Source organism: Dendrobium catenatum, unplaced genomic scaffold, assembly GCF_001605985.2.
Source record: "Dendrobium catenatum unplaced genomic scaffold, ASM160598v2 fragScaff_scaffold_733, whole genome shotgun sequence".
Taxonomy (NCBI): Eukaryota; Viridiplantae; Streptophyta; class Magnoliopsida; order Asparagales; family Orchidaceae; genus Dendrobium; species Dendrobium catenatum.
In genome coordinates this window covers 567,338-593,804 of record NW_021319195.1, presented here as the reverse complement: position 1 = coordinate 593,804, position 26,467 = coordinate 567,338, and the positions used below count along the sequence as shown (strand labels likewise).

Here is a 26,467-nt window from a genome sequence, read left to right as displayed (position 1 = left end):
CAAACATGTAGAATTTAAAACTTCTTTACCACCAACTCCTCTGTGCATGAAATGCTAACATCAGAGATAACAAAAAGAGCCGGGACCTAACTCCCCAGCATTAATGAGAAAATTAGCAACAATAACTCAAAAGGGGATAGGATCACTAATCATAAGTAGGCTGGGGGAAAGGCAAGCAACCAGGAAAGGCTCTAATGCACAAACATGATCCAAAGTTGACTCCAAGTTTTAAGTAGAAGCCAACTCAAAAGAGCATTAGGAGATAAAAATTTATCAGAAGAAAGTTCTTCAATGAACACTAATTCAATTTTCACAACTCTGAGTGTGCTCTGAAGAATTTTGAGAAGTTATGATCAAATATTTTACAAAAGAGTAAAGGAGAAGATGCCTTCAAACTCCACCTATTGCTAATAGGCATGGGATGTAGAGCCAATCTAGATATCTTTCTCAAGAGGAGAAGAGACATCTAATTCAACAATAATCCTAGCCACTGCTAGCCTAGCAAGCCAATCAGTACCAAAATCCACATGGAGTGGTTTGACAAAATTTGAGACAAGTGAATACAAAATGGATATTAAATAAATGAATATGGATCTGCAGGAAAACATTCCAAACAAGAGTAATCAGGTGTTCCTCAGCATAATCAACTTGGGGTAACCATCTGAGCATATGCATTAGAAACTCATTTATATAATATGTTCTCTGAGAGAATAGTCGTCAGTTATCAAATTCTTGGGAAAGCTTAAGAATACGATGAGAATCAATAAGTCAGATAATACAAGCTATAGCCAAATGTAGATCGCCACGAAACTGCAAAGAAGCTCCACTCTTGGATGACCCCATAAAAACATACCAACCCAAGAGAGCGAAAAAAATGAAGCCAACGCAGAGATCTTCTCATTAGATAGAAGGAGCGCATGTTTGTCTTAAAAGAAGGAAGACAAGTTCGAAGGAGTGGAAGTATGTTCTTAAAATGAAGGGAGAAGCGATCATGATTCCATAGAGGACCTTGACTCTTATGTGGGCTCTGAAAATTTGTGCACAGGCCTCTTAGCACCTCTTTTTGTCGATGAGAAAAGTTTTAACGAGTTTAGGTTTCGGGTAAATTTTCAGAAGGTAGACTAAATTTTTAAATAAGACACTACCTAGAGGTTTCGCCCTCATTTTGAGAGGACTTTATGATCTGAGGTTTGGTTTCCTATAAGCACAATCCCCTATGGTTAATTAATCCTCCCAATAATGAGGACTTCCGATTAAGGTTAGTCATTAGATAGGCACCAAGTACCCATCATATAGTAACAGCAATTTCCAAAGTTTAGAATTTTAATTTTTATGGTTTTTTAGAATTTGAGATTTATCGTTATATATTTAAAGCAAGTGATAGGGGAAGATGACGAGCTCGATCAAAATCCCATTGTTTCGTTGTCTCGGGCTGTCATGGTCCATAGTCTACTTAGTCAGAGGAGGTAGTTGACTCGACCTGACCGAACGAAGGATCTTTGTCAACAATCATGGGTTGCGTCGTCCAAGAGTACCTTATAGACTTGAGTTGAATGTTTATCTAAGAGGATGAATTCAAGTTAGCCTTAGCTAACAAGAAACTTTATGCCCTATTAAGTATATTCTATGATTCATAACTCAAGGATTTTGAGTCATTAGGAACCACACTAGATTTAACTGTGATTGTAATTTAATGAAATTATTTTGTGGCAAAACCGCTCAGTCAGAGGGCGGCACACGCCACGTTCTTGCTTGCAAGAGAAGGTTTGAAAATAAATCTTAGTGATATTCTCGATTGGATGTTCGTTCTTTGTAAGCTGAAGTAATTTCTATATTTATCCACCTCAACAAATTGTTGCGAAAGGTGGATGAATATTTGCTTTAAATATATAGATGATTAATTTCATCTTTAAATATTTAAATCTTGTGGAACATCGTATTTATAATTTTATTATGATTTGAGCCCTTAAGTAATTAATTTTATGATTTGAGACATTTGAAAGGTAAAGAATCGTCCGATTGATATTCACATTCAAGGCGGTCATCATCAAGATTTATGGGTAATTTCATTTCATTAGTCGAACATTGTCAACTCTATCTGCTTGCTAACAAAGGATCGAGTTCGACAACTAATTTTTAGGGTTTTCGTATAGGTAGCAGGATCGAGAGTCCGTATTTTAATATGTGAATTTTCTTTATAAAAGATCTTTAAGGCCTAATGCGAACTTATAAAATTAAATATTTTTGTTGACTCACAGAGTACCAGCTTTGAGAGTTATTATTTTGGTAGTGAATTTTCTTATAAGAGGCCTTAAAGGCCTAATATGAATGTATAAAATCAAATATTTTGGTTAATTCAACGAGCGCCAGTCCATCAAATTTGTGTTTTTAATGAGTGGACATTTCTTATAAAAGGCTTGAAGGCCTATTGTGAACACATAAAATCAAATACTCTGGTCAACAATATGATCGTGTATTCGTTCGACGATTCAAATCGTGTCAATTCTGGTCCATTCAAAGAGAACGATCATATTTGAATTTTTTAACCAGCACAGCATTTTCAAGCAAGGGTTTAGAAGTGTAATGCACTTGTCCGAGCACATGCCGGTATTTTAAATTTTATTTTAAGTAATATGAGTGCATGTTAGCATATTTACATAATATGTTTGCACACTGTATTTCACACACCACTTAGTACATGTGCAAGTTGCATTTGCACTTTTAATATATTTTATATAATGCATTTTGTATATTCATTAATATACATGTTAACTAATTTTGAGTTGAAACAACTATCTTTAAATGAGCATGTCGTTTCTTTCTCATGTTGAAGGCATAAGTAAGCATACTAAATCATAGGTTCCACATAAGTCATGTCAATAAAAAGCGATTTAATTTATCTTGAAAATGCAACTAACAATTATGTTTCATATAGATCACTCAATCTAAATTTCCAAGATCATGGGTAACGAGCAATCATTTGGAAAGAATAGATTTTCATTTGGTTAAAATACAAAATTAAAAATATATGATTTTGTCATTCTTTTTTTTGGTTCAAAATTCATTTTTCATTTAATTATGTGAATGCATGTTGTCGTCTAAAATTGTAGTAGCCTACCAGCGTATACCTTGTGTTGGAAGTGTCGGGTTGGCATTTGCCTTACAGTCTTCCCAGCTGGATCAAAGATACAACGGATGCGGGGTCTTCGTATGTTCTCATTTTTCCTAGCCCGATCAAAGATTAAAGGACATGGATATTCAAATGTTCTCATTCTTCCCGAACCAATCAAAGATCAAGGGAGGCAAGTCTTCGATATCTATTGTTTAAGCAAGCAATAAATAAATTTATACCTTTAATGTACAACGAGCGATACTAAATGAGAATTTGACTCTTAATATGACACAATGGAGAAAAATGATTCATATAGTCGACCCCACGTAGTGGGATAAAGGCTTGATGTTGTTGTTGTTGTGTAGTGTACGACAAGCGATAATGAAGGTGATTGCGGTAAAGGTAAATATATACTTATATAATAATAATAATAATAATAATAACAACAACAACAACAACAAAAGAAAGGTAGGGCGAAGAGGTGATTGGAACGGTCAATGATGGCTGCTCGGGCACTATAGTGTAAGGATCGTGAGAGATGAGAGTCGGGAAATATACGTCTTTTGCAGATCGTGAAGACGTGCAGGCAATTCAGGCAGGGATGTCGCACGGGCTAGTATGGTTTAGGCACTAGAGCGATGACTGCAAGTGACAACTGCGTACATGAATTGGTGGCAGACTGAGCCATTCGAATAGGGGTTTGCATGCAAGTAGGTCGCATGTTGAAAGTGGAGTCGAACATGAGGGAGAAGAGGGCCTACGAATTCGAGCGTCGAGCACATGCAACCGTTCGAGTGAGTCGCGCAAATAGAGACGAAGGGAGACGAGGTCGCGTGCACGTGAGACAGGCATCTACTAGTTGGGGTCAGTCCGCATGAACAGAAAGCAAAGGGGGTGGTTCCTACATGCAGCATAGAGAAAACTTGAGGTAGTGTGAGGACGTAAGTCGTGAGCAAGTCTCAACTCTCAAGTCATCATGTGCCTAAGGAGTTATGAGGGTCATGTGCAGGAACCATATTTGAGATCAAATGCGGGGGAGATTAAGAGCAATTGGATGAGATCGAACGTCTCTAATTAGGTTTAGATAATTTAGACTTATTTATAGATGTAAATAATATCTTAACATATTAATAAAAATAAAATTAGATATTATATTTTAAATGCACATTGATTCGTTAACTGAAATTTGAGTCGCTCATCTCTCATCGTTTCGCTTTACATATTTGAATTGATCTCCAAATTCACTATCGAAGTAAACATCTTAACCCACCCTAACAGCCGACAATGGAGAAACCTCTGAGGGAGCAGTCCTAACTGTAGATGCAACCAAGGGAAAAGCTGCACCATAGTGACAAACCAAGGAAGAAGTTGGAGCAATGTGTGGAATGAGTGACGAGGGGAGATTCAAGGACATATAGGGAGAAGATGCATGACACCTACCTTGCGAAATCAAGCAAAAATTAATCGTAGGCAAGCCATACCAAAGCAAGGGCACCATAGTGAACACTGAGGGCGAAAATGACATAATGCTAACTCCACCTCCCTGTGCATGAGGCACAAGTGATGGGAGCAATAAAAAATGAACATGCAAGCAACCATCCGCAAGCACACTAGGTACTTTCCCACATGGATAAGGGGGAGAGAATCAAAAAAGCGGAGAGGAAAAAGGCGATAAGGAGTAGTCGAGACAACTTAAACCTTGAGAACCATGAGCAAAGGAGGTCATAGCGAGCAAAACTCAACGACGGATGATGCAAGCACCAAGTAACAAGGACACTTACTAACATAGTGTCCGCAAGTGCTGAAGAGGTGCAAGCAAGTGGAGATGTGAGCACGTACAATGGTCCAAGCAATAAGCGTTGTGTTATGAAGAAATATCCATCCATTTTTTAGAACACTAGGGAGATCCCTTTTTTTAAACATCATTAGAAGTTACTCAAATAAATTACAAAACAAATTTAATTAAGTTATTTTTGTTAATTAATTATAACTTTAGGGATTAAAGTTTTAATTAATCTAACTCAGCCTTTAGCACTAATTAATTAGAATTGTTTAAACTTGATTTTAGTGTACCTTAATTTAGTTATCTCTTGCTTATATAGAAAACACTATTAACTTCAATAACATATAAACTAAGGATTTTCTCATTATTATAAGCGCCAAAAAATAAAGTCTCAAGCCCTGAATAAGAAAAATGAAGTGGTACATTAAGTAGTCGACAATCAACATAAAACTTATCAAACAATCATAACATGAATAGTTTAATGTATTGTGTTAATATTAGGGCATTCCTTAGAAGTGATGCCCTAAATGGCCTGAATACAACGAAAAAGTGTGCAAAGGACGTTGCATCGGCACTCGGGTGCAGTGTTAAACAAGCAAGGGTTTCCACATCATAAATAGAAGTGGGTAAAGAAGCTAGTCCATGAAACTAGAATAACAAAATGAACTTAGAAGTTATGTATTGTTGCAAGCAAATTAATAAATGAATAGATATTATGATTTATAAAAAATAAATAAATATTCATTGCATTCAATGAAACTAAATGGGTTGGAGAAAAGACTAAAGAGATTGATAGTTTTGAATTTAAACTTTAATATTTAGATAGAAGTCGTACTAAAAATAATGTAGGTGTGATCATAAATAAGCTTGAAAGATAATATTGTAGAAATTAATAAATTTGAGATAAAATTATAGCTTTAAAGATAAATGTTGATGCTAAGATTATTAACGTTGTAAGTACTTATCCTCCTCAAGTAGGTTTGGAAATTCAAAAATAAAATTATAGAATGACTTTGAATAATTAATATAAAGGATATCTCTTGAAGAAAAAAAATTTATTGAAGGAGATTTAATTGGACATGTTAGTAGAGTAGCATAAGATTTTAAAAGCATTCATAGTGGCTATAGGTTTGGATCGATTAATGAAGGTGGTAGAACAATATTAAATTTTGCTCTAGCTTATGATTTATAATTGTTGGTATTTTATTTCAAAAATGAGAGTAGCATCTCATCACTTGTAATAATGAACATAGTAAAACTCATATTGATTAGTTTCTTATAAAAAATTTTGATTAATTAGATTGCAACGATTGTAAAGTCATTTCGAGCAAAAGTTTATGTACCCAACATCACTTCTTAATTTTGAATTTTAAGATGAAAGGGTAGTACATAAAAAATAAAATAAAATATTATCTCAGGATTAGATGGGGTACTTAAATAATATTAATAAAATATTTTTAAGAATTAGATTCAAGATTTAAAGATTTGGTTATTCATGAGGAAGTTAATGTTATATGAGAAAAATTAGCTAGTCATATTAAGAATATTGCAAGGTATATGCTTGAAAAATCATAGAAAAAGCTCATAACAGTAAAATTAGTGGTGGAATCAAAATGTACAAGAAAAAATAAAAAATAAGAATATTTGGTTATAAAATGTTGGTTTAAATATAAAATCTCAAAAAATTGGAGAAAATGTATAGGAGTCCGTAGAGAGTCTGAGAAAGGAATATGTGATGCAAATAATTTAACATTTTGTGATTTATATAATAGATTAGATGCTAAGAAAAATGAAAGATGTGTGCATAAGTTAGTTAAGTTAAAAAGATACAAGAAATAAAGAATTAGTTTAAGTGAAGTGCATTAAGGATGAAGATAAAAAAAAAATCTTCTTAGAAGAAAATATTCGACGTAGGTGGATGAGGTATTTTGATAAACATTTTAATGAAAGTTATACGAATACGATTGACTTTAGTGACTTCAGCACCCTAAATGAAAATAGAGGTTTTTATATTTATCTTCATATTAATAAAATTGAAATTGAAGAGACTTAAAAGAAAATAAAGTGTTAGAAAGTAGTAAGACCTGAAGATGTTCCAATAGATTTGTAGAAATGTTTAGGAGATCAAGGTATTACTTGACTTACTAAACATTTTAATAGTTTTTAAGACTAAAAAGATGTTATATGAGTGGATAAGGAGTATGTGGGCTCTTATTTTTAAGAATAAAATTTATGAACAAGAGTATGTGAATTATAGAGAAATTAAATTAATGTGTCATAAATTAAAATTATGGGAGAGGATAATTAAGCATAAATTATGGCATGATACTAATGTTTCTTAAAATCAATTTGGATTCATTTTGGGTAAGTGTACTATAGAAGACATACATTTGTTAAGAGGTTTGATGGAGAAGCATAAAAAGAGTAAGGAGAATATCAATATGATATTTATTTATTTAGAGGAAAAAAAAAAAGACAATCTCAAGAGTACTCTAGAGAGCTCTAGAAAGAAAAGAGTTAATAAAATTTTTACTCAAGTCATTAAGGATATGTATACAAGAGTTGTTACTTGTATTCGAACACAAGGTGTTTTGATAAAGTATTTTCCTATTTCAATTAGATTACATGAAATATCAACTTTAAGCTCGTATCTTTCTGTTTTAGCCATGGATGCTCTCACTAGACATTTGCAAGAGAATGTACCTTGGAGTATGCTTTTTGCTTATGATATTCTTCTTATTGATAAGACTAGAGTATAAAAAACTTGAATTACGGAGGCCAACCTTAGAGTTTAAAGGTTTTCATTTGACTAGATCTAAAATCAAATGTATTGAGTGTAATTTTAGTAAAAATAGATCTAGTGGTGGGATAGTGGCATTGGGTGATCAATTTATTAAAAAGAGTGCAATATTTAGATATCTTGAGTATATTGTTCAAGCGATGGTGAAATAAATGAGGATATTTTTAGCATAATTCAAGTTGAATTGTTAAAGTGGAGAAATGCATTGGGTATGTTGTGTGATAATAAAATACATTTAAAATTTTAAACCTAAAGCAAAAGTTTCTATAAGATGGTGGTGAGACTTGTAATGTTTTATGGCACATAATGTAAGTCATTAAAGAGAATCATAAAACTAAGTGTTGCAAAAATGAGGATGCTCAGGTGGATTAGTGGTTTTACACTTAGTAAGTGTTTAAATGAGTCTAGTCAAGTATCAGCTTAATCGAGTTGAGTTTATTTAATTCTTACTAAGCTCGTTTAATCCTTATTGAGCTCAAACTTGAACAAGGGTTGTTAAAAGAAAAAATTAGGCTCAAACTCATTTAGAAAACTAGAGCTTGACTCGATTGTTAAGCTCGATTCTTATTTTTAAATTTAATTTTTTAATCTTTTTTTAAGAAACTTTACTTCAAATATACAAATAAAATAATGGGAGTAATATTAAAATATATTATATAATGCTTATTTAAAATTAATTTTTAAATATAATTTAAGTTAATCGAGCGGCTTCGCAAGCATATGAGCGAAACCAGGTTGAGCTCGAGTTCGAGCATGTTTAATATATGAGCTCAAGTATAGGCTCGAGCTCTAGCTCAAACTCATGGCTCGGTAAGCTCGACTCATGAGATCATTTACACCCCTTAAACTTAGAAATAGAATGCAAAACAAGTATATACGTGAAAAAGTTGGGGTAGCTCTACTAGCATATAATATTAGAAAGAATTGTCTTAAATGACTTGGTCACATAAAACGTTGGCCTTTTGATGACCCTATAAGGAGAGTATATTTATTAGATCTAGCCTATATTAAGAAAGGTAAAGGCATACTTAAAAAAGACTTGGTTAGAAAGTATTAAAAATGATCATTTTTATTAGATTTAAATAAGAATTTGACTCTTATTAAAACATAATGGAGAAAAAGGATTCATGCAACCAATCCCACGTAGTAGGATAAAGACTTGTTGTTGTTGTTGTTGTAAGAAGAAATTTTTACAAAACTTAAGAAAAACAAAACTGAGAAACTAGATTACCATGCTCATACAGGGCAAAGCTCATAATTTTTTCCTCCAATTCAATAAAAGGCTACTGATAAGATAAAATTATTTTAATTAAACAATGGGCAGAGTTATAGAATTTCGTGATAATGGCATAGATAACAATTTAAAATTATCTCTCCTAATGATGAAGAGAATCTGCATTTAAAAAGAAGAAAAAAAGTATGCAAACTATAAGTAAACAAGTACAGCTGAAAACAAATGCTAAAAGCATGAACTAGACAGCTAAGCAAACTTTGCCAATAACAAGCAGCAATGTTCTTTCCAAAACTTTATGCATGGTTTATTGTTAAATTAAACACAAAAATAACAATTTTAATTTTACATATGCGTTCACCAGATTAAACCCACCAAAAACCACAACAAAACAAACAAAAGACAGAATAAAGAGTAGCAAAGTAAATACTATTCGGAGAGATGCAGAAAGATGAAAATTTTGAACTAGATGTTTTCATGAAGGGCCTACATGTCTTTGCTAGGAGTTTGTAATAGAGAACTCTTGTAAAAGAAAATTATTTTTGGACAACGATAGGTATGTGCATATCTTCAAAGCCAATAGCCAAATTAATTAATTTATTTGATACACGCAATTAATCTTTAGCAAATATTACCATGAATAACAAATGCATAAAAAGAACATGTCAGAACCATACAAAGAAAACAAAATCCCAAGACTAACATTGAATGACCCAAATACTGACAAACACTGGGCACAGAACATTGGACAGGGAAGACATACTCAGCATGTAAAAACATAGTATCATCCACCAGCACCTTTCTTCTTTTAAGCATGCCAACTTTGGGCATAGTTCGAGGCCTCTTATGAGATGATGCTGTGGAAGGTGGCAACGGTGTTCCAATTTTCAAGAATTGAGACGTCCTTCCAACTGATGTAGCAAACGCATAAATATCAAGAATCAACTTAGTACGTAAATTGAAAAATATAAAATTTCCATTTTAATTCCTTGTTACTGTCAAAATTGACAATATAAAAGCTTAAAACTTTCACATACCTAGAATGGATGCCAATAAATCATCATCATCAGGAACAACATTTCTCCAGCTTCTTGGAACTCCAGACAACTTGGCTGCAGGAACAGTTTTTTGATCAGTCATGCTGCCCATTATTTGACGTTTCTTGCTGTGTAAAGTGCCCATTCTATCAACACTTCCATCAGACTCAGCTACTCCTTTGTCCGCAGCTTGCTGTCCTCCATAACTTGGAAAATCAACATTGGAAACTGGAGCTAACATCTTCTCAGGTTCTAGAAATTCAGAACTGGAAAAGTAATTGAAGTGATTTGGCTGGACGACTTTCGAAGAAGTGCTGATTCTATCAACATTTCTATCAAACTCTGCCACTCCTTTATCTGAAGATTGCTGTGCTTTATCATTTGAAAAATCAACATTGAATGCTGGAGCTAACATCTTCTCAGGTTCTACAACTTCAGAACTGGAAGAGTAATTGAAGCGATCTGGCTGGTTGACTTTTGAAAGATCACACACTGACAGCTCATGTGGCTCAATGACACCAGATTTGGCGCCAGAGGAAATGTACACTGGCTTCTGCTGCTCTTCTAGGTTAGAATCTCCAAAATCTGTAGAGCGCAACTCATTACCTGAAAGATGTCAATTCATATGAATCTAGCAGTCAAACTGTAGTAAGTACATAAGCTGCATGGCAGGGACTGATTGGTTAAACAAACCTTGAACCTGACGTGAAGGAGGCTCCTCCCTAATTGGCATTTCCAGGCTACAAAACTGTTCCCTGTGAGATAACTCAGAAACTTCTACCAAGGTAGCATCCTCATGCAAATTTGAACTGCATGGTCTCAAATGAAAATCAGACGCACTAGCAGATGTGTTTCTACTGAGATAAGAACCATTGTCTTCTACATGACCCAGATTACTCATGTTTGATGGTTCAGTACAGTTGTGAACTGTTGTCTCTGCATCCCAAACTGCTCCTGAAACATCCGATTTATTCACTGTGGAAATTTTGGAAGAGATAGGCTCTACTTCAGAGAATGTCGCAAGCTTAATATGTAAATCACGATTGCCCGTCTCATCAGAAACGGCTGAAGGAAGAATAACCTTCATATAGTCTTGCTTCTGGTCAGATACTGATAGATCATTCACTTCCTTACCAGTTGATTTACCTATCGCATTTTCAGTACCAGAAGGAAGGCACCTATCATGAGTTATTAGGTTTTCATCCAAATGAGTTGGTGCTAGGGAACCAGACCTTTGCTCAAACACAACTGAAGAAGACAATCCCTCAGCAGTTCCGTCCAAAATATGATCCATTGCTGGAGTATCCGTATGCCCAGTTTCATTAACAGTTTCAGGATATTCAACCTCCATGGACGGACCAATACTCCAAGGCCTCCCTGGTTCAGCAGGCGTAGCAGCTCTTTCCTGAGGACTCAGAGCAGGAATTTCTTGAAAATTGGATGGTATTGCTTCTTCTAATAATCCAGGCGTTGAAGGACCTTGAGCAGGCTCAATTAAGCATGGAGTTGGAACTTCTTCTGGGGTTAAAGCGTTACACGGATAAGGAGCCATTTGACAATCAGGCAGAAACACTTCATTAAGGTCTGGAGTTTGAATACTAGAACTATGATGATGAATCGAATCTTCATTCCTTCTCAAACCCTTCAAAATTGAAAAACGTTCTCTGTCATGATTACTACAAAGAAGTTCAGATAGCTCATTTGGAATTTCACTGCAATTTCCCTCGCTGTAACCTAATTGTCCATTTCCTAAGCTAGTTGAAGGACGAGAAGGTTCACATTGGAGAGATCCTCTGAGGAGAAAATATTCACCAGAAATATCAGTTTAGTGAGGTGTTCCAAAATCAAGAAAAAAGGCACTATTAGTAGTTTGAGTGATATTCAAGGAAAAGATCACAGATTAAGAAGCTTATGAGATGGCATAACATGAAAAATGGTAACAACTGAAGAATTAGTGAGTTACAAGATATTGTCTAGGGCTAACTAGAACATACAGCTAGTATGTACAAATGAGTCCACAACGAGATCAAGCAATATTTGTAAGGTTGCCATTCGAGAAGTAGAAAAATTGGCAAACCAAACAAAGATGGCATTCAGTTATTGTAAAGAGTTACTAGATTAAAGTATGCTTATCTATAAAATATAGAACAAGAATGCTTACCCCTCTTTAGGACCCACTGAAAACGAAGCAAGTAAAGGTGAGAAATGCTTGTCCATGAATAATTCCTGAAAAAAAAATAATAATAATAAGGACAAAGAGTAATGAGGGGTACCCAAAAATAGATCTACAGCTTGAGAGAGATGAAGAACTGCAGGATAGTTAAAAGAATACGGGGATTTGGCTTATTGACCTGAACTAGGATCAGACTATACGCCCATATCAAACAAAAACACCAATTAGATTGTTCCACACTAAACTTCATGCGCCAGAAACGTATTTCAAAATTCTAAGGACCATCAAATGGCTAAGTATAGACAAGCAAAAATGCCTATGTCAACTACTTCACTTTCCATATCTATCAATAGAAAAGAACAACTCAAAAATGCACAAGCAACCCAGAATACAGAGTATGGCGAGGGACTCATACGATTAAGCTTACTATTGTACAGCAGATAAGCTTTTCCAGATTCAAGTTCACCTTAACATCACAACAGGGCAATCTAACTATTGAAGTGATGCCAGCCCTCTTTCCATCTTTGCTTATGAAATTTTTATTAATTGGCAATGGGCTCCAAATAGTATATCTTAGGGGTTATTTTTTAACAAAATGGAATTTAGCCCCAAAATAGTATGGTTCTCCAGATAAGATTGACAAAAATTTTATATTGAATTCTTATACGCATGTGAAATACAATAATTTTCTTGACTGGCCTGTGTCAAGCTAGAATCAAACAATTAAAAATTTAAAGTCCAACCAAGCATCAGAGGATGCTCCATTCTAAGAAGTAGCTAATTAGTAATACGCCTAAAAGATGCAGCAAGAACCACTTTGAAATTTGCATGACAAAATATGACTGGAGAAAGTGAGGAGTCAGCCACAAAAAGGTATAACAAGACTTTCTTTGAAAGGTTAAGGAGAATTCATGGTACACCTTGCAGTTCTCATACTAAATTGTTCCAAATCAATCTAAAGCTTAACTATGATTAAAAAATAATCCCTTACTAACAACATAACCCTACAATGAATAAAAATAGGACAATTAAACACTAACAAATCGCCAAGGTAGTTGATAGCTAACCCATAATATCAATGACACTATTCAATTTGAACTTGAAGGCACATTAGATTAAATAAAACAACCAACATTAAGGAAAAACTCAAATATAAGCTAATAGCATTTGATTCACTTTGCTACCACATGACATATATCATATCATCTTCCACCTTTTAGGCCACATAAATAATTGTTCTGAAAATAACTACACATATAAATTTCAAATCAACACTAAGTAAATATCTTAGCCAATGTTAATATAAATTTTACAAGCAAGATGTAATTCTATAACCTACATTTATTACCTTCGCAGCGAGGAATCGTGTTTGAATTTTAAGTTTTTTGCAGCATCTTATGAACAACGACTCATATAGCATTTGGGTAAGAGGAGGCTAAGTGACATGCTTTAAGGTTGTGACCACAAGCAGAGTTGTAGCCAAAAGCTATAGGTTCCATCCTCTAGCATGTTCTCACTTCTCTCTTTTAAGTCCTTGGTTCACTAACACAGCTGGTTATAAGTTATAACCATAGACATGCTCTCACTGCAAATGTTTTTAGAAGGATACTACTGATCAGGTAATATCAATTTCAAGAGTAGAAGGAATTTACTACCAATTAGCTATGACACGTGTTTATGTTAAATTTAGCCATAGAACTAAAGAAGAATTTCATTTTTTTTTCCCCACTGTATCAGTTAATCTAAGAATTTCATACTTAGTGACAGGTTGAATGGACCAGAATTTAATGAGCAAATGCAATCCAACAAAAGGTAGAAAAATTCATCATTTCATCAAACCATTAATAAAATAATTTCAATGGATATTCATTGTATAATGCAAAAAGAAATTATAGTTTCATATCAAAATCAATCAAAATTGTAATTTAACCGCTACATGCTACTAAAAAAATCAGAGAAGGATTGAAAAAAAAGGGTAAAAATCAAGCAAACAAGCATTAGCATTGACCTGCTCAAGTTCCAAACCGATATGAGAAGCATCATCATCACCAAATCTCTCTGCAAAAGCAAACATTCACAGCTTAGCCAACATTAGCAAAAAATATTATAGCTCAATTGAGATAAACCGTGGCACCAACCATCCAACCCGAACATTGATGTTGGGTGAGAAGTCCCATTAACTGTATCTTGAAGTGTAATCTGCTCTCTGGTACTGACATGGTTGTCAACAAAATTGCTGAAAAAAGTAGTAAGTTTATAGGTATAAATTGAGGATACTACTTACACTCGGAAAATGTGTTTTTAAGGAAAGAGGTGGCCAAATAAAAGCATTTAGATCAGAACAGACCTACTGAGTAAGGCACTTTCAGGAAGCTCAAAATTATCAAGGTCAAAAGTTTCTGGCAGAGTGATAGAATGATATGGTGCAGTCGATTCTTCAGGTGGAAGATCAACTGCGGTTGATCGAAATGCCTGTTTTATCTTCACCAGAGCTTCACTACAATCATGGAAAAGATAGTTCACCTTTTTTGAATATATCCTCACAACACCAAGTAGAAGATGACTGGACAGCCGCAGTGCAATTGGTACTTCAGGAAATAGAATAGAATCTGAAAAAAAAAAAAATTCAGACCCTGGGGTATAAGTCACGAATACCAAAAGAAAATGTGAATAAAAGAAAACTTTGTAAACAATAAAGGCCTGTAGAGCAAAGCATGTCTCCATTGTAGATGATGAAAATTAGATTTTTTTTTTTTTTTGCAAGATGTCGTGCTTCAAAGCATGCAAAGTACAATTTATTTTGGGGCTTAGTACTAAATCGGAGTTTGAATAACAATAACTTTAAGAGACTTAAAAATCTTAAAATTCATCAAAATCTCAAACATTGCAAGAAATTTGAAAACGAATAAAACCCTTATAGTGACATACGACTCACAACAACAAAAAATTCAACATGTAATGAACTTCACGAAATTTCAACTGCACACAAAATCAATAACAAAAAAGGTAGATGAAAAGAAAATGATAGAAGTTATAAGTCTAAAGCTCTAGGGCTTACGGTGATATAGAGGAAAGCATCCCCAAAAGTATACTAGATTTTTAACTAAAAAAAGAAAGAATATGAATATAGAAAATAAAAAAACACATCAATCATGCCCCTGTCGTAAACCACTCATCTACACAATCAAGAATGCATCTGTGATCACTTCTTTAGCCCCTCTCAAATGACCTACGATGACCAAATCGTGCTCGTAAAACCTCCCACACTCACAACTCCCTATCATATCTCCCGCATTGGAATCTTCCACTCTCCCTCTTCGAAGAAATTTTCCTTCTCCCATGACCTCCTCATTCCTGAAATACATCAAGATCAATCTCTCAACCACCCCCAACAATACATGTCATCCACTCCTCTCGCCTGCATGCTTTACTCTCTTGCATTTCTCACTCACTGACTCCTCTCCCACACCCTCTCTTAGGGGTTGTCTTTACTTACCCTCTCTTTCAGGTCCTCTCTCTCTCGTGCCTAGCCCATTCTCATCTATCTACTCTCGATATCACTTTATGGTTCATGCTCTTAGCTCACAGGAGCCTATGACCCTATCAATGGCCAACCTCGTTCTCTAATGCATCTCGCAGACTTCTCATCATCTCTCAACCTCACTCCATGTGACAACTCACGCACCTCGCAACTAACAAGTGCCTCAAACCTCCGTTAAAACTCATGCCAAAACTCCTTTCAACTTCCAAATTTCATGTGCTAAAAGACCATGAAGTCTATCTCCACATTGTTAAGTAATGTTGAGCTTGCTTTCCTCGAGTCTAACAACTCAACCCATAGTAACACCTCAGTCAAGCATGAACGCCTTTATAATTTTAATCTTCTCAACTTTCTCTTAGAAACTCATGTGTAAAATGAAGGCACGCTTTTGAAGAGACTTAAATATTTAGTCATGCTAAATTCAATACCTCATTTCACCGATCTTTATATTGACCAAGTTTAAAGACCATCTTTATCGATCTTTGGTTCGACATAACGTCTCTCCTCCATACATTGATCTTTGATCTAAACATAAGGAATACTTGTCTTGAAGCCAACAATTATGCTTGGTCAAAAGTTTGATATTATCGGGTGATAGGTATCATAGTTGTTGAATCATTCTCAACTTGTTGATACATTCGATCTCTTCAATCATTCATTAATAAAGAATTTGATGTCATAGTATTTTTCTTAGCCGATGGCAAGAAACAAAAAAGAACATTCGATCTCTTTTTTTTTATAATTTAATATCTATACACATAAAGTCATAACATAACATAAGGGGCCAGCTTTATTGCCCTTATATTAAGGAAATTTGAGGGCATCATCATTCCCCCACAAGTAGGCGTCAAGGGGCTAGACCTACCCCCATATTAATATGATGAAAGAGAGAGATTGATTTATAAAAACCTATCCCTAACATCTTTGGTGGATTTTTTTGGCATTCCTCTAGCAATGGCTCACTCTCTCCCCCACTATTCAAGATATATGAAGTGTTCATGAGCCCCTTGCACAAACTCGTGGGAATCTTTCTAGATGTGGCGACCAGAATGCCCTTGCACACAACCCATACACGCCTTCTTTTGCATGATAAGCATGTCTAGTGGTGTAATCGAGTCAAACCAACTCACGAACTGGCTCGAACTCGGCTAGTTAACAAGCTCAACGAGTAGAGCTTATCGAGCTCGACAGCTTATCGAGCTCGAACAGACCTCCCCTCGACTCGCGAGCTCATCGAGTAGCTCGCTGAGGTGACCATCCATTGTCAGCGGGAAAATGATATTTCGGGCTTGAGTGGGCAGGAAAACAAATCGAAGGTCGGACAGAGCGTGACGAGCTCGGGACAGAGAAGACACGACGACGGAGCTCGGGATGGAGCAAAAGCGAGATGCGGACCTCAGGAGTCGAGACGGAGCTCGACGAGTCGAGACCGAGCTAGTCTTTTGAGCTCGAGCTCGATATTTGGTAGTTGAGGTCGACTCGAACATCCCTTGACTCTAGCTCAACTCGACTCGTTTGCACCCCTAGGCATGTCAAATATGCTTTTTAGTACCAAGCGCTTGGGTAGCCTAAAAGCGCTACCAAAATGCACCTAAAAAGTAAAATAAAAAATGATTTTGGGACCAAGATATAACAACATCAAGCCATTATACCACTAAGTGGGGTTGGCTACATAAATCTTTTTTCTCTATTGTGCCCAGTTAAGAGCCAAATTCGTATTTAAATCTAAAAAAAAGGTCATTTCAAATATTTTCTAACCAACTTTTTAAGTTTGTCTCTACCTTTCTTAACATAAGTCAAATCTAATACATATACGCCCCTAACCAAGTCATCAGAAGGTCGACGTTTTATATGTGACCAAACCATCTAAGACAGACTCTCTCTAATCTTATATATCATTGGAGCTACTCAAACCTTTTTCACTTATATACTCATTTCGCATTATATCCATAAGAGTGAAACCACTCATCCACCTGAGCTAGGGGTGCAAATGAGTCGAGTGATCGAGTCGAGTTTCTGTCTCATCAAATTGAGCTCGTTTAATCATTAATTAACTTGATCTTGACTCGAGCTCAGTTATTGGGCTCGAGCTCGACTCGTTTAGAAAATATCAAGCTCGAGCTTGCCTCGAATACTCAAGCTAGTTTAAGAAGCTCGAGCTCTACTCGCTTATTGGGCTCGATTATTTAATTTTAAATAAAAATTTTCATTTTTTTTTACTTCTAACACTAAATTAAAATTTAATTTTAATTATGATAAATAACTTAACTAGTCATAAAATGTACACAACTTTAACTTTTAATTTCTTTAAAAAAATATTTCAAGTGATTGAAGAAATCAATATATGAGTTAAAAATTTTCATCAATACCAGTGAACAAGCAGCATGCACATTAGCAAAAAAAAACTTCTAATTAAAGGGAGTTTTGGTCTTTTAGCCCAAGACTTAGACAAGAGGATTTCAGATATAATCTAATTAAATAAGCACGCTAAGTTCCACTCAAAGTAGCGCATTAATAGCTTGAACATGAGCATCACAGCCCCAAAAACAAATGGTTGAAACAATTCCACCACATTTCTCATCACAAAGTTGATACCAAAGAGAAATAGAAAGCAATCAAAACATAAAAACCATCAATGATACCAGAGAAAAATAGAAAGCCTATGAACTGAGATTGTTTGCCCAAATAGCATAGCAACGCATTCAAAGTGCTTGCTATTCTCTAAGATATTCTCAACAAAAGAACTCGTCATTGGTACTTATTTTCAATACAAAGATGTAAAGATGTAAAGATGTTTAAAAGCTCCTTTTATCTCACGGCCTGCTCGTCGATGCCATCCAAAGAAAATAGGAAATTGAACTCTTCTTCTTGGATTTCTATCGCTTCAAAACACGAACATCATGCCTCACGGCCTAGTCGTAACTAGCAGGCAAACAAAGGACATTAAGCAAGAGCCTTCTTCTTCAAGGACAAATCGTTCAAAGCACAAATCCAATCTTCATCGACTAGAAACTTCACGAGGACATCTCCAATCTTCATCGACTAGAAACTTCACGAGGACATCTCCAATCTTCCAACACCCTAGTTGTCGCCTCCAACAACCAACAATCTTCCTCTTGGATGGCAATGGATTTTTTTTCTTCGTCGGCCAGCCATTTCACGAAAAAAAGTCCAAGCCACCAGTACCTTAGGCCTCCAGATCCATCAGACCATCACCCTGCCTGAACGAAAACAAAGATGGGTTTGCAGCTAGGGCACGCAAATAATGTATAAATAGGTGGGATTTGGAGAAATAAAGAATTATAAATTATAAAATTATATAAATTAATATATTAAAGAATTAAAATTTATATTATATTTTAATTAAACAAGTAGCTCGACAAGCTTACAAGCCAAGTCAGGCTAAGCTCGAGCTCGAAGTAGTGGCTATACAAGCTAGGCTTGCGAGCTTGTTAACGAGTCGAGTTCAAAGCGGCTCAGCTCACTTACATCCCTAACCTGAGCATCCTCATCTTTGCAACACTTAACTTACTTTTATGCTTCTCTTTTAATAGCAAACATTATGAGCCATAAAGCATTGCAGGTCTCACAACAATCTTATAGAGTTTTCTCTTAAGTTTGAGGCGTACTTTCCTATCACACAGCAAGCCCAATGCATTCCTCCACTTCAACCATCCAACTTGAATTCTACTAATAATATCCTCTTCTATTTCACCATCACTTTGAACAATAGACTCGAAATACCTAAGATGGGTACTCTTATCAATGACTTGATCACTCAAAGTCACAATCCCCCACTAGATCTATTACTACTAAAATTACACTTCATGTATTCAGTTTTCGATCAACTCAAACGAAAAACTTTAGGCTCTAAGATTGACCTCCATACTTCAAGTATACCTTCAACTCCCTCTCTAGTCTTATCAACAAGAAAAATATCATCAGCAAAAAGCATACATCATGGTACATCCTTTTGCAAATGCCTAGTAAGAATACCCATAACTAAAGACAAAAGATATGGGCTTAAAGCTGATCTTTGATGTAATCCAATTGAAATAGAAAAATACTTGGTCAAACCATCATATGTTTGAAAACAAGTAATAGCTCCTGCATACATATCCTTAATGAATTGAATATAAGCATTATTAACCCCTTTCTTTCTAGAACTCTCCATAGCACTTCTCTTAAAAATTAAAAAGAATGTGGGAAAAGTTCAAAAAAAAGACAAATGACAGTAAAAATGCACCAAAAGTCATATAAATAAACCAAATGAGCTAAATGGACTTACATGACTTCAACGACTCACAAATGAGCCTCGTTGCCTTTCTTAAATGATATGAACTTAGTTGGGATTTGAAAAATACATATAAGGCACCCTATTTATAAGCGTGAATTCTTCTCCTGCAGGACGAACCCAGGCATAGAAAAAAATAAAATATTAATAAAATGGTATCATTTCAAGTACTCACCAAAACCTTATGTTATGATGTATTTGATAAGCTTATAAGTGAACAAAAATGCACCTATCATTGTGCACCAAAAGCATGCAATTGTTCTCCAAAAGTCATGCAAGTGGATGAATTGCAACTGAACATGCATGAATGTGAAACTATGTACACGTATTAACGATTGTGGTGCCACCAACAAGGCAACAATTGCACAAAATTTTGAAACCAAATAATTTTTAAAGATGGATGAGCTTAAAAATGTCATATCAAATTTAAATTGAGGTTAAAAAAGTCATATGTGCACTCTAAAAGGCACGTGCACATGCCAAAACACATGCCGACTGCCCAAAATGAAAAATAATGCACGTATTTCAATAAATATTTGTATGTACTAAGGAGAGTATGAAAATTGAAATCAAAGTAACTTCATAAAATTTGTACGCACTTTTTGAGGGAAATCTAAAAAAGGATAATCCACAAAGTGCACAATTTCTTTAAAAAGCAAGCAAATTAATTCACTATTTTGAACAAGCCTCGCATACACTCGAACGAGTAAAGAGAATGAGAAATACTTCTATTGTTTTATTATATTTTTGAATAAAAATTACAAAAAATGAGCAAAGGGAAAAAGTCGAGAAAATATAAAAATATGGAACATATCAAGAAAATTCTATAAAACCATCTCATACTCATATCGGGGCATGTGACCCCATAATCTCGCTCAAGAAATTGGAATAATAGACCAAAAATCCAAATTAATTGAACAAGCACTGAGAAAATATGGGTTTCACTCCAGCCCTATAATCCACATGTAAGGAGTGGGGTTGATAGAATTTGAATCTAGCAATGATCCAAATTGTAAAAAGATAAGCTCTACAGGCCACCCTATCTATAGAGTGGGGTCATAAGTCTCACGCCTCGTTTGAAACGGCTTTTTTAATGCTTCTTAAAGCAGCTTTCTAGTACAAAAATTTACTAAAAAAACTACTAATAAGAAGCAGTAAGAAAGCCATCCCAAATGACGCCTTAATCATTAGGCCTGATTCTTCATTGCATTTTTGCCAACTATCTCGATTAACTAAATAGACCCTGGCCCAAGACGAACTATGATGATGAAAACATGAAAACCCTCTATTGATTTGTTTATTACCATCCCCCACCATTCAATATAAGCTAGTAAATGGCATATTCTTTTTCCTGAACCAAACTGCTACGACTATATAAAAAGCGTCATAAAATCTATCAACTAGCATTTATTGATAGTGCTCTCTCATGATCAAGGGAGATAATTAACAAAACGGATCTGCACATATGAAAACCTTGAATCAAATCATGAAGTCCTCATTACGGACATAATTTTCAAATATTTTTTTATGTAAAAATCCAATCTGCCTTCTAAAAAAAATCAATACCAACTCAAAAGAATATATAACATTTAAACATAAACTAGCTAGGATTTTAGAGCCCACATGATTCAAGCGACACTACTTGGAAAGGCTTCTATTTCTACGTTGACTAGCCATGTCAAACCTTTATATTTATGCCCTGTATAATAGTTGCTTGTCCCTTAGGAACACAAGTTTTAATTAGCATTCCAAAAAAGAAATTAAAAAAGCAAAATTTCTCTCGATAATATGTTAAAATTTTCAGTTTTCTTATATGATATCGATAATCTAAAATATATCCTGCAAGCTTATAAATATTAGCTCATGAAGCACTGAGCATTGACCAGTTTCCTTAAATGTTGATTCCATAGCATTACAATAATTTTTTAGAATCTGCTCTTTCGTAGAAATAGGATATGCTCATCATTTGACATTTTGAAAGTGTAGGATGAACCATCAAAATTAGATTTCTAATCAATATCTTTCATTCATGCAACAATTGGGTAGAGGAGCTCTCATTCAAATCTCAAATATTGCGTACCACACAAAGGATTAATGTTAATGTCCTCAAGTCTCAATCATGAGGGCTATACCTCAAGAACATGCTTGCCACATCCACCCCCCGTGCTTGTATAATAGACATCAATACCAACTAAAGCGAATATATAACATTTAAATTGAGACTGACTAGGATTTTAAGAGCCCACATAAAAACGACAAGATTGGGAAAGGTTTCTATTTTCACTTTGACTAGCCATATCAATTCTTTATAGTTGTGCCCAATATAATAGTTGCTTCTCACTTAAGGATAAAAGTTTTAAGTAGTATTCCTAAAAAAGAAATAAAAAAGAAAAACTTCTCCCAATCCCATGTTAAACTTTTTAGCCTCCTTATATGGTATCGAGAATCTAAAATATATCAGGCAAGTTTATACATATTAACTCATGAAGGACTAAGTATTGTCCAGTTTTCTCAAGTGCTGATTCCACGGCATTGCAATTATTTATTGGAGTCTGTACTTTCATATAAATAGCATATACTCTTATAATTTGATATTTTGAACGTGTACGATGATCCATCAAAATTAGATTTCTAAACACTAGTTTTCCTTCATGTAGCAATTGGGTGGTGAAGTTCTTATTCAATTCTCAAATGTTGTCTACTACACAAAGGATTAATATTGATGTGCTCAAGTCCCAATCATGAGGAATATACCTCAAATACATACTTGCCACATCCACCCCCCGGCAACTCATGAACAGAGATCAAATGTGGCCATTCCAAATGAGCAAAGACATGAGCCCAATGAGCCTCTTTCTGGTATCACTACAAAGGCTCCACACAAAGATTCTCAATATTTGGTAAAATAATGCATGTTTCTAGGTTTGCAAATGAAAAAAAATCAAGCCTAGTACTGCCTTATTCAAGCTCATTCATTTAGTTTCTTTGAGTTTGAGTCAAGCTTGAATATGATTTGAGTTTTAAAATGTTGTTTAAGTTAGGCTTGTATATTAGTTTTCTTATAGAAAGCCTAACTAGTAACTAATAAAATGATTGATGCTAATGATTTCAACATATAAAAAAATTTATAAATTACTCTGAAATTATAGATTTTAATCAAAGCATAAGTAAACTATATTAGGTGCATTTTAAGATATTTAGCATATGATGTTCAATTAAAATTATTTATTAATGTTGATTGATTCGTTGGGGCATACTTTGCTATTATTTATAATTATATTGTTATCAAAAATGAAAAAATAGAAGATTTGAGCATTTTTCATTCCATTCATATTAGGTATGAATTTTAAACTCCAAATTCCTTGCTATAATGCACATTAATGTTACCTTTTGAGTATCTCCATTCCATAGTTTTTAGTATTTAAATGTAGTCTTTCAACTCTACACTTTGTCCAATTTTATTAGAAAAAATTTGCAATTAATTCATTTTTATGCTTAGCGGAAAATGTTAGGGTTTTTTTAGTTGAGTTATGAATGTGATCCTCAAATTAGGCATGCACTACATAATTCTTTTACAGATGCCATATACTATGGAGTTGGTTGATAGAAAAATTAAGGTGAGATTTAATCGAAATCCCAAAGAATAGTTTTTTACAATTCTCGTATCTTCTTAAATCAGGATTTTTGGTATTTAATGTGATTTACCAAATCCTGCTGGTTGTGGGATTTAAAGGATTTATGCTTAATCACACTTCTTCTTTGATGTTTTTTATCCTAGTGTCATAAGTCCCTCCTTCTCTCGCCATGTGAATCTTCTTCGTCCTTCCTCTCATGGAGAGGTTTTGCTATATATGGTATTCGCCTTCCACTGGTAGTAAACTTCTTCTTCATTCACTGTCAAGGTCACTAGATCTTCACTAGTTGACCCTCTTCTGAATTTTGATAGCTAGTGTAGATAAATTTGTTCTTTTCTTTCCCTATTGTTGTTAGCGATGTGGTTGTTTGTGAAGGAAAACTTGCTTCAATGATGTTGAATTGAGTACCTTGCTACTACTCCATACTTGGCTTGAACCTAAATCATTATTTCTTATCTTATTAATGTTGCTTACTAATGCCTCCTTCGAACTGATAGAGTATTCCATCTATAGAACTGCAAGGGGAGCTTTTCTTGTTTTTCTATTAAACATATTGCTGCTAATGTAATAATACAGAAGTTATTGTTTATAGAATAATATCAATTCATATTGATTAACATTTGAGAAACTTTTTTTTGGTGATATTTCAAATCTGTTCAAACTTAATGACACAGCTTAGCATAGATACCAGAAATTTTAAATCATAAAGACTTGAAACAAATGGCCAAAAAGTTTGTCAAGATTAAACCAAATTTAATTAAAATCTCACACCAAACAATTTTCAGTATTTAACACCCTTTGGACTTGCTAAATAAGTATTTTAAAAGATTTTCTATATTTTATTTTAAGAAAATATAAAAAAATCATAACCATTTTTGTTAACAAAAGCTTCGCTTTGCATTATGAGCATCAAGCAAACATGACACCTTGTGCATTGGATTGAGCTTCGAGAACACAAACATAGAAGTATAAAATAAGACCATGTGCATAACATTTCGCCTTGCACTTTGAAAACACTATGATCAACCACATCATGAAGCACAAATTCATAACTTCCACTAATTGCTTCCCAAGAGCTCACCAAATATTGTAAACACCATAAATTAAACTCATTCTTAAACTCTGCCACCGAGAACCTCTAAGCTACAGTATCTAGAGCAAAAAAATATCAAAAAATAATATAAACGTCCTTGAACATTCACCACAAAGCAAACAGAGAAGCTGATGGAACAGAAAGAAACCAACCTACAGATAAGCCGATATCAGTATCCGCAACCTGGTTCTTCCTCAACTTCCTCTCGAGATGAGCAGCGATCCATATCGTTCCCAAAGGCCCTTTCTTAGCCAATATAAACTGAGAATAGAACATTTTCTATCCAGCAAACACCGCAAAAACCCTAGAAACCCATGCAACCATTCAACCAACAGAAATTCTAATTTCCTCAGCCTCCACAAAAGAATATCTCAATCATTACCTTAGCCAAAAACTGTCAAGCCAACAAGCCACCTTCCTTGAAAGCCCGTCTCTTGCAGCCAAAATCGTACATTAAGCAACCACCACAATCCAAAGCGGTCGGATCTCCTCCGTTTGCCCAGAAACCCTAGTCAATAAGCGTTAGACACCTGCGGAGCTCTTCCTCCAAAGATCGGAATGGATCCGAGCTCTTCTTACATCCATTTTTTCTCTTCGACAGTGTCAGCGAAAAAAGGGGAACATTGATACATCGGAGGATTCTCCCAAAAAATACATCCGAGGAAACTGTGAATTTTCAACTCGGCAAATAGCCGCCGAATCGGCTATTTTTGGCCTGCTGCCTATCTTCTGGCACATGCCGTCCGATGAGAGTCTGTTGCCGTCCACGTGACGAATTGTATAGTTATTTATTTATTTTATTTTTATTTTTTTAACATATGTATATATATTTAGCTCAGTAACAAAAATTAGATAAGGTTGTCAAAATTTTGTTTTTTTTTTTTATAACTAACTATAAATTGATTAACTCTTATATTTTTTTTTTATGAGAAAGAAGAAGAGACAGGAGCCAAGGATGTTTTTTGAGTGAGCTATGCTAGGGTTTCCTCTCCGCCGCCTTGTGCCGCTCTTTCGTCTCCCCGTCCAGGAGGGCTCCTCCCTCCCCTGATGGCTTTGGAGCTCGACTTCCCTCCTCTTCCCAACTCCTTTGTTCTTGGTCCTTCCCCTGTTGGTCTCTCCTATGTCGACAGTGTTTCTGCTCCCGCTTCCAAACCGACTGTCTTCCCGGTATCTTTCTACTCCCCGGGTCAAAAGCTCTCCTTTAACTCTAATGATCTTTCTGAAGGAAAATCCATCTGGAACTCTTCCCTCATCGGATACTCCCTGGGTCCCCGATCGTACTATGAGAGGTTGCTTAAAGCCATGCAAAAACTCTGGATTATCAAAGGATTTATGGCGCTGCTTTCTTTGACTGATGGTTTCTTCCTCCTGAAGTTTTCAACCTCTGAAGACCTGACATGGAGATGGTGTTATCGGGCGGACCCTGGTTTCTTTTGGGGAAGCCCTTCATATTGCAGTGTTGGTCTCTGAAATTTAAGCCCAAAAGAGATGAGTCGGCTCCGATTCCGCTATGGATCAAAATTGTGGATTTCTCTTTAGCTCTTTGGACTCCCACGGGCATCTCCAGAATCGCGAGCTACGTTGGTATTCCGACCTCTGTTGACTCCCTTACTGCTAATCGTACCAGGTTGACATTTGCTCGGGTATGTGTTCTTATCACTAAAGACTCTGTTTTACCTGATGAGATCCCGCTTGAGATTGATGGTGAAGATATGGTTTTGAAAGTTTTATATGATTGGAAACCTGATAGATGTGAAGGGTGCGGATC

General features: G+C 35.1%; 1 protein-coding gene across 1 annotated transcript in view; it reads right to left on the bottom strand.

Moving 5' to 3' along the window:
* The window catches only part of LOC110102368, a 39,504-nt gene extending 14,065 nt beyond the window's left edge, over nt 1-25,439 (bottom strand). Inside the window, exons 1-9 of the mRNA XM_020830693.2 lie at nt 25,082-25,439; nt 24,852-25,003; nt 14,484-14,745; nt 14,275-14,372; nt 14,145-14,194; nt 12,125-12,189; nt 10,657-11,756; nt 9,964-10,569; nt 9,690-9,837 (exon numbers count right to left, since the gene is read on the bottom strand). Of these exons, the coding sequence (XP_020686352.1) occupies nt 9,690-9,837; nt 9,964-10,569; nt 10,657-11,756; nt 12,125-12,189; nt 14,145-14,194; nt 14,275-14,372; nt 14,484-14,745; nt 24,852-24,975 (2,453 nt within the window). The 5' untranslated portion in view covers nt 24,976-25,003; nt 25,082-25,439. The remainder of the gene's footprint in view (nt 1-9,689; nt 9,838-9,963; nt 10,570-10,656; nt 11,757-12,124; nt 12,190-14,144; nt 14,195-14,274; nt 14,373-14,483; nt 14,746-24,851; nt 25,004-25,081) is intronic.
* Nucleotides 25,440-26,467: the final 1,028 nt, after the last annotated feature.